General features: G+C 44.3%; 1 protein-coding gene across 1 annotated transcript; it reads left to right on the top strand.

Annotated features, from left to right (window-relative positions):
* The first annotated feature begins 1636 nt into the window (after nucleotides 1-1636).
* Nucleotides 1637-2563, top strand: LOC135886724 (olfactory receptor 5AR1-like). The gene has a single exon (XM_065414505.1). It carries the CDS (start codon nucleotides 1637-1639, stop codon nucleotides 2561-2563), a length of 927 nt encoding a protein of 308 aa, XP_065270577.1.
* The last annotated feature ends 5633 nt before the right edge of the window (nucleotides 2564-8196 follow it).

Below are 8196 nucleotides of genomic sequence, written 5' to 3'. Positions count from 1 at the left end.
CCATCCCATCAACCAGATAATTAATAAAGATGTTGAACAAAACTGGCCCCAGGACCAACCTCTGAGGCACTCCGCTTGATACCGGCTGCCAACTAGATATCAAGCCATTCATCACTATCCATTGGGCCCGACAATCTAGCCAGCTTTCTTTCCACCTCACAGTCCATTCATCCAATCCATTCTTTTTTAACTTGCTGGCAAGAATATAGTGGGAAACCGTGTCGAAAGCTTTGCTAAAGTCAAGATATATCACATCCATTGCTTTCCCCATATCCACAGAGCCAGTTATCTCATCATAGAAGGCAATCAGGTTGTTCAGGCATGACTTGCTCTTGGTGAATCCATGTTGACTGTTCCTGATCACCTTCCTCTCCTCCAAGTGCTTCAAAATGGTTTCCGTGAGGATCTGGTCCATGATTTTTCCAGGGACTGAGGTGAGGCTGTAGTTTCCTGGGTTCTCCTTCTTCCCTTTTTTAGAGATGGGCATGATATTTGCCTTTTTCCAATTGTCTAGGACCTCCCTTGATCACCATGAGTTTTCAAAGATAATGGGCAATGGCTCTGCAATCACATCAGCCAATTCCCTCAGCACCCTCAGATGCATTAGATCTGGACCCATGAACTTGTACATGTCCAGCTTTTCTAAATTGTCCTTAACCTGTTCTTTCACCACCGAGGGCTGCTCGCCTCCTCTCCATTCTGTGTTGCCTAGGACAACAGTGTGGGACCTGACCTTGTCTGTGAAGACCAAGGCAAAAAAAGTACTGAGTACTTCAGCTTTTTCCAAATCATCTGTCACATTGTTCCTGCACCCTCAATGAGGCTTCTTTAAAATACAGCCAGCTTTCCTGGACTCCTTTCCCCCTCATATTAGCCTCCCAGGGGATCCTGCCCAACAGTTCCCTAAGGGAGTCAAAGTCTGCTTTTCTGAAGTCCAGGGTCCATATTTTACTACTCTCTTTTCTTCCTTTTGTGAGGATCCCGAACTCAACCATCTCAGGGTCACTGCTGCCCTGGTTACCCAAGGAATAAGAAATTAATCCATCCATACTGAGGAAAACGCTTAAACATTTGTTTAACTTTAAGCATGCACTTTCTCTTCTGAATCAAGATGGATTACAGCATGTGCTTGTAGAGTTTTTTGGGCAGAAAAATTTCCACCAGCCCAGATAAGAAGTTACCATTTTAACAGGAGCTTTAAACCTTTATTTTAAAAGAATCTGTCATTAAGATGGAAAAAAATCGAAACAGAGAATATAAACTTTGGGTAGCTGCTGAATTTCCATGATGGATTGATGTAAATTAGGACTGTGCAGCCAGAATAAATATTGAACATCAAGTGTTATTATTTAGGTTGTTACATGGGAATATATCTAGAAGTAATAATAATAATAATAATAATAATAATAATAATTAATAAACGTAAGTGCTTAAGGCTTAATTATGTTCCAAAGAGCTTGATAGACAGAAATGCTCCCTGAACTACAGAATGTGGTCTGAAAAGGAAGAGATGGTGGAGCATGTGTTTAGCATACTCATACCTTCTCTCCATTCCACCGTCTTGTATTATCCGCATGTTGTTTTCAACTGAATATATTCACCTTATTTGTCCCTGCACGCAGGTAAAGTGACAGACATGGACAATCAAAGCACAGTGACAGAATTTAGACTCCTGGGCCTCTTGAGCTTCCCAGAAATGCAGCTGTTACTCTTCATGAGCTTCCTGATTATCTACCTGCTGACTTTGGCTGGCAACCTCTCCATTTGCCTGGCTATCTGGGTGGATACCACTCTCCACACTCCTATGTACTTTTTTCTGGTCAACTTGTCTCTCTTAGACATCTCGTACTCTTCCGTCACTCTCCCCAATATGCTAGTGATGTTGTTTGCCAAGATTAAATCTCTTTCCTTCTCCAGTTGCATGACCCAACTGTACTTTCTCATCTCCTTTGCTGGATCTGAATCTTTGCTTCTTGCCCTGATGGCTTATGACTGCTACATGGCAATATGCCAGCCTTTGCACTACACAACCATCATGAACCACAGGACTTGTATGTGCTCTGCCATTGCTATATGGATAGGTGGTTTTGTCTACTCAATGTTACATACGTTCTTCATAGCCAGGCTACCTTTCTGTGGTCCCAATGAAATCAACCACTTCTTCTGTGAGATCCCTCCTTTGATCAAATTGGCCTGCATGGACACCTATTTTAATGAGGTGCTAGTTTTTCTGCTCAGTGGAGCAGTAGGTGGAAGTTGCTTCCTGTTGATTTCCACATCATATGCTTACATACTATCCACCATCATGAAAATCCGCTCAGCCCAGGGCAGACGCAAAGCCTTCTCAACTTGTGCTTCCCACCTCCTCACCGTCCTGCTGTTCTATGGCCCAGGTTTCTTCACCTACCTCCGCCCCTCCTCCAGCTACTCCATGGACATTGAGAAAGTGGTCTCTGTGTTTTACACCGTGGTCACACCCATGCTGAACACAATGATCTACAGCCTCAGGAACAAGGATGTGCAAGCTGCCTTCAAGAAAGCCATGGGAAGGAGTAGGAAATAGCCATGAAGAGGGAGCCAGTTCTTTCTTTGAATGCAACAACATGTTGCCAAAAAAAGGGCTCCCTAAATAATTTGGCAGCTGATTGAGCACCAGGATTCACAGTAGGGATGGAGGGAACTTGACTTTTTCTTCAGTTACCTCTGCCCCAAGTCTGGTGCATTCCCATTTAGTATAGATACCAACCAAAGACATTCCCATCCATTATGGCAGTGTACCTGGCCATTCCCACTCGCCAAAGTCATTGATTTATTACAATAATCCCACTCACCCAATCTAAGGGCTTAAAATATTCCCAGCCACCACATCCACAAGAGAGGCACCATTCCATCCATGACTCTGATCTTGTGAGATCATTCTAGACTCATGAACCATTGCTGTGAAAGTTTAGTAGCATATATCTCATGTACTTTGTACTGAAAACACCCTGGGAACTTTATGATTGTTAAATTATTTCAGTAATTAATTAATTAATGTTGTTTGGTCTGAGCATGTGCACTGCTGACTCACTCTGTGTGGCCAGACACCTAAGCCCCAGTCTGATTTATGAACTGGGGGAAGATAGGATTGTTAGAGGGCTTTCCCTTCACTCCTCCTCTGGTTCTTGTCACACAGACAGAAAGCAGAAGACCAAAAGTTCGAAGTGCAGGCAATGCAATGTTTATTGGGGTTAGTTCCAAGCAAACATATTCATAGCTCTACACGCCGGCAGAGTCTGTTTCCCAGTGTTCCGTTCCCAGCTCTGAAACCACAGAGCCTTGCCTGTGTCCCCATTCCAACCTCCTCCTACTTAGCAGGCCCAAATATACCTGAAATGCACACCTACAGTCCCACCCATTTTGTACCCCATGGGAGGGGTGAGGAGTGAGATTGTGCTATGGTCAGAGACAGGAATTTTGGGGAAATAAGGAATAGGAAATGGGGGCATAGAAGTTAGAGTGATTTCCCTTCACCCCTCCCCTGTTTCTTGTCACACAGACAGAAATCAGTGTTTATATTAAAATATATACATGTGGGCACGGGGGAAGAAATAACAAAATGCTTCCAAATGAATAACTCAACCCCACCAGTTTCTTCAGCACAAAGCTTCCAAAATGAAAAGTGAGGCATTGGAGTCTAACTTAATGGATGTTTGTCTCTTATTAAGTCATCTGCTGAGTCATTGCTGACCTCATTTCCCCAACATACTACAAAGGGATGAGTAAACCCCCCAACAAATGTGAAATTTACTGTAAAACATTTTGTTTTTAAATTAAATTAGTTCTGGGTCAAACAACACACACACACACTAAAATAAATGTACATATATACAAAATAAAATAAAGAACCTAAAATAAAATTCTAAAATAATATAATATACAATAAAGTAATGTAAAGTTAAAATAATCTAAAATGTAATTGAAATAAATATATTTGAAAATTTAGAAAACATCCAAAAATATATAAATAAATGGTATTCTATTATTCACAGTGTGATTAATCATGATTAATTTTTTAATAGCTTGACAGCCTAGATAGATAGATAGATAGATAGATGGTCTTTTTAAAATTTTAGGGCCAGATTTTCCTGATAATACCTAGTTGTTTTGGGCTGAATTTCCAATTAAACTGGGATAACATTGATTGCAAAATCCTTGGGACAGGGACCATCTCTCTGTTCTTTGTTAGTATGATGCCTAGAACAATGGGTTCCCAGTCAATGGGGTCTCTAAGGTGTAGTAGTAATAAAATAATAATAATAATGATAAATAAAATAGAAGGAGGAGGAGGTTTTGCACTCCCAGGGAAGTACCTAGAGTGTACTCTTGGATCTGTTTGTTCCTTTGCAGGTGACTGACTGGTTTAGTTATCTGGGTTACTGTTTATTGGAAATGTGGCTCCTTGGGATTCCACAGCCAGATCCCATGATAGACTATGAAGGGGATAAGGACAATATACCACCCAGGTCCTGTGAGTGATAACTGACAAGCCACCCGCTTGGTCTGTCTGCTTGAATGCAAGCCATGTAAGCAATCTGGCACCTTAGGATTCTGTTGGGGGTAACTCTCAAATGTGTGAGACCTGTTAGTACCTGTTAGGAAATAGTAATACTTTTAGTTCTTTCATTCTGTATATTTGATTTTTATATATTAACAATTCTTTAGAATTTTTAACTTCAACAAAGAGTATGTCCGAAGTCTAAGGCCTAGAAAACTGGTCTTGACCAATAAGTAATCCTATTTAGGAATTTATTCATTTTGCTATATTTAGTAATTCTAGGGTGCCTTCATGCCTATAAAACTCCAGATATGCTTGGAAACTGTCTCCTTAACATATTGTGACAGACCCAGACCAGTGGGGTACAGGAGTCTGGTAGAGGGCAAATATACTGGTCACTGGATGAGTAGTTTTCTGTTCCCTGAGTGACCAGAGAAAGGGCTGCACTAGAGTAATCAGGAACCTGCTAGAACCAGTTAAGGCAGGCAGGCTAATTAGGACACCTGGAACCAATTAAGAAGAAGCTGCTAGAATCAATTAAGGCAGGCTAATCAGGGCACCTGGGTTTTAAAAGGAGCTCACTTCAGTTTGTAGGGCGAGAGTGTGAGGAGCTGGGAGCAAGAGGCGCAAGGAGCTGAGAGTGAGAGGGTGTGCTGCTGGAGGACTGAGGCGCACAAGCGTTATCAGACACCAGGAGGAAGGTCCTGTGGTGAGAATAAGGAAGGTGTTTGGAGGAGGCCATGGGGAAGTAGCCCAGGGAGTTGTAGCTGTCATGCAGCTGTTACAGGAGGCACTATAGACAGCTGCAGTCCACAGGGCCCTGGGCTGGAACCCGGAGTAGAGGGTGGGCCCGGGTTCCCCCCAAACCTCCCAATTGACCTGGACTGTGGGTTCTTCCAGAGGGGAAGGTCTCCCCAACCCACATGGTGAATCTCTGAGGCAAGAAAATCTGCCAATAAGCACAGGACCCACCAAGATAGAGGAGGAACTTTGTCACAATATATATAAAATGTGGACATAAGCATATACAGACTTGGGAAATTAATAAGGGATTATTGTTATAACAGATGTTTTCTATTGGGGAAATCAACATGGAAGAATGATTGTGGGATAAGAAAGACCCACTGAGATATATTAACTTAAAGAATTGTTAGTCCTCTTAGTTGTAAATAATCATGCCTTCTCACATGAGTCAGGTAAACCCGGATCGGCGGGTAGTGATGGATCTATCGGGGATCCCTGATCACTCTGCCATTGACTCCGGAACTCCACCGTGACGAGAGGCGGAAACGAAGTCGACGGGGCAGCAGCAGCGGTCGACTCACCGCCGTCCTCATGGCCAGGTAAATAGACCTAAGATACACCAACTTCAGCTACGCTATTAGAGTAGGTGAAGTTGCGTATCTTAGGTCGACACCCCCCCCTCAGTGTAGACTTCGCCTAAGACTGTATAGAAATGACATCACAACATATGTTTCTGGGAGAATATTCTTGGCAACTAGGGTTTCCTTTGTCTGAAATCCTATATAATGATAGTGGTATGAAAACATAGGTTGGGGGGAATGAAAACTGTGCGTCCCTTCCAGATGCAAGAAAAACACATATCTAGCTCTTAGTCTGACAACAAAGGGCGGTAATGTATCTATTGTGACAAAGTTCCTCCTCTACCTTGGTGGGTCCTGCGCTTATTGGCGGATTTGCTCGCCTCAGAGATCTTCCCCTCTGGTGGAACCCACAGTCCAGGTCAACTCCTCCTGTGTCTGATCAGGAGTTGGGAGGTTTGGGGGGAACCCGGGCCTGCCCTCTACTCCAGGTTCCAGCCCAGGGCCCTGTGGATTGCAGCTGTCTATAGTGCCTCCTGTAACAGCTGCATGACAGCTACAACTCCCTGGGCTACTTCCACATGGCCTCCTCCAAATACCTTCTTTATCCTCACCACAGGACCTTCCTCCTGGTGTCTGATAACGCTTGTACTCCTCAGTCCTCCAGCAGCACACCCTCTCACTCTCAGCTCCTTGCGCCGCTTGCTCCCAGCTCCTCACACGTGCACCACAAACTGAAGTGAGCTCCTTTTTAAACCCAGGTGCCCTGATTAGCCTGCCTTAATTGATTCTAGCAGCTTCTTGATTGGCTGCAGGTGTTCTAATCAGCCTGTCTGTCTTAATTGTTTCCAGAAAGTTCCCGATTGTTCTGGAACCTTCCCTGTTACCTTACCCAGGGAAAGGGGACCTACTTAACCTGGGGCTAATATATCTGCCTTCTATCACTCTCCTGTAGCCATCTGGCCTGACCCTGTCACACTATTTATTTCTGTATTCTATATAGTGCTGTACTAATCTCTGATTTTAGATTAAATAATTTCAATTGAGCCTGTTATTTCTCAAGTCATTAACTCAGACTTGAGTCTGCCAAGTTACCGCCAGTTACAGTTCTGTAAAGGAACAGGCAAGCAGTCCCAATACTAACATTCCCCTACCTAATTCAAAGCAGGTCACCATGAGCGACATCACTCTGATGAGGATTTCAGAGACGGAGAAAGAAAGGATGCTTCGGGAAAGCATGCAAAGACCAGGGCCGTATGCCGCCATGCTCTGCAAGGCAATGATCCCGGAGTACTTGCTTGTCTCCTGGCGCGGAAAAGTTTCCTACCACGGAGGACCCAATAAGGCCGCTCTCCCCAGGAACCTGATGCAAAGGCTTTCCAATTACCTCCAGGAGAGCTTCGTGGAGATGTCCCAGGAGGATATCTGCTCTATCCCCGGACATATAGACCTTCTTTTCCAGTAGCTGCACTGGCAAGGACTAAAAAGTAGAGCGCCTAGGGCAAACTAATCATCATAAACCGGACATTGTTTGATTCTTTTGCAGTAGTTGCACTGCCAAGGACTAAAATGTTAAGTGCCTAGGGCAAACTAATCATGAAAAACCCATTGTTAATATTGTTAATATTCCTGTTCTGTTCAAAATAAATGTTTACATGTTTTAAACACTTACTGACTGATCCTTCCCCTGATTCTGGCTCCAGGTTAATGCCTGGGGACGGTTGGTAGGGGATCTCTGTGAGGGTGATGAAGAGATCCTGGCTGTCGGGGAAATCAGCGTTGTAAGTGCTGTCGACTGCCTCGTCCTCCTCATCTCCTTCCTCATCTTCCCCATCCCCTAACATCTCCTAGGAAGCGGCCCTCGACAATATCCCATCCTCAGAGTCCACTGTCAGTGGTGGGGTAGTGGTGGCGGCCGCACCTAAAATGGAATGCAGTGCCTTGTAGAAACGGCATGTCTGGGGCTGGGATCCAGAGCGTCCATTTGACTCTTTGGTCTTCTGGTAGCCTTGTCTCAGCTCCTTGATTTTCACGCGGCACTGCGTTGCATCCCGGCTGTATCCTCTCTCTGTCATGGCTTTTGAGATCTTCTCGTAGATCTTTGCGTTCCGTCTTTTCGATCGCAGCTCAGAAAGCGCGGACTCATCACCCCACACAGCGATCAGATCCAAGACTTCCCAATCAGTCCATGCTGGGGCCCTCTTTCTATTCAGGGATTGCATGGTCACCTCTGCTGGAGAGCTCTGCATCGTTGCCAGTGCTGCTGAGCTCACCACGATGTCCAAACTGGAAATGAGATTCAAACTGGCCAGACAGGAAAAGGAATTCAAATTTTCC

This window comes from Emys orbicularis, chromosome 12, assembly GCF_028017835.1.
Source record: "Emys orbicularis isolate rEmyOrb1 chromosome 12, rEmyOrb1.hap1, whole genome shotgun sequence".
NCBI lineage: Eukaryota > Metazoa > Chordata > Testudines > Emydidae > Emys > Emys orbicularis.
Note: the sequence above shows the minus strand (reverse complement) of the source record. Positions and strands in the feature narration are given on the sequence as shown.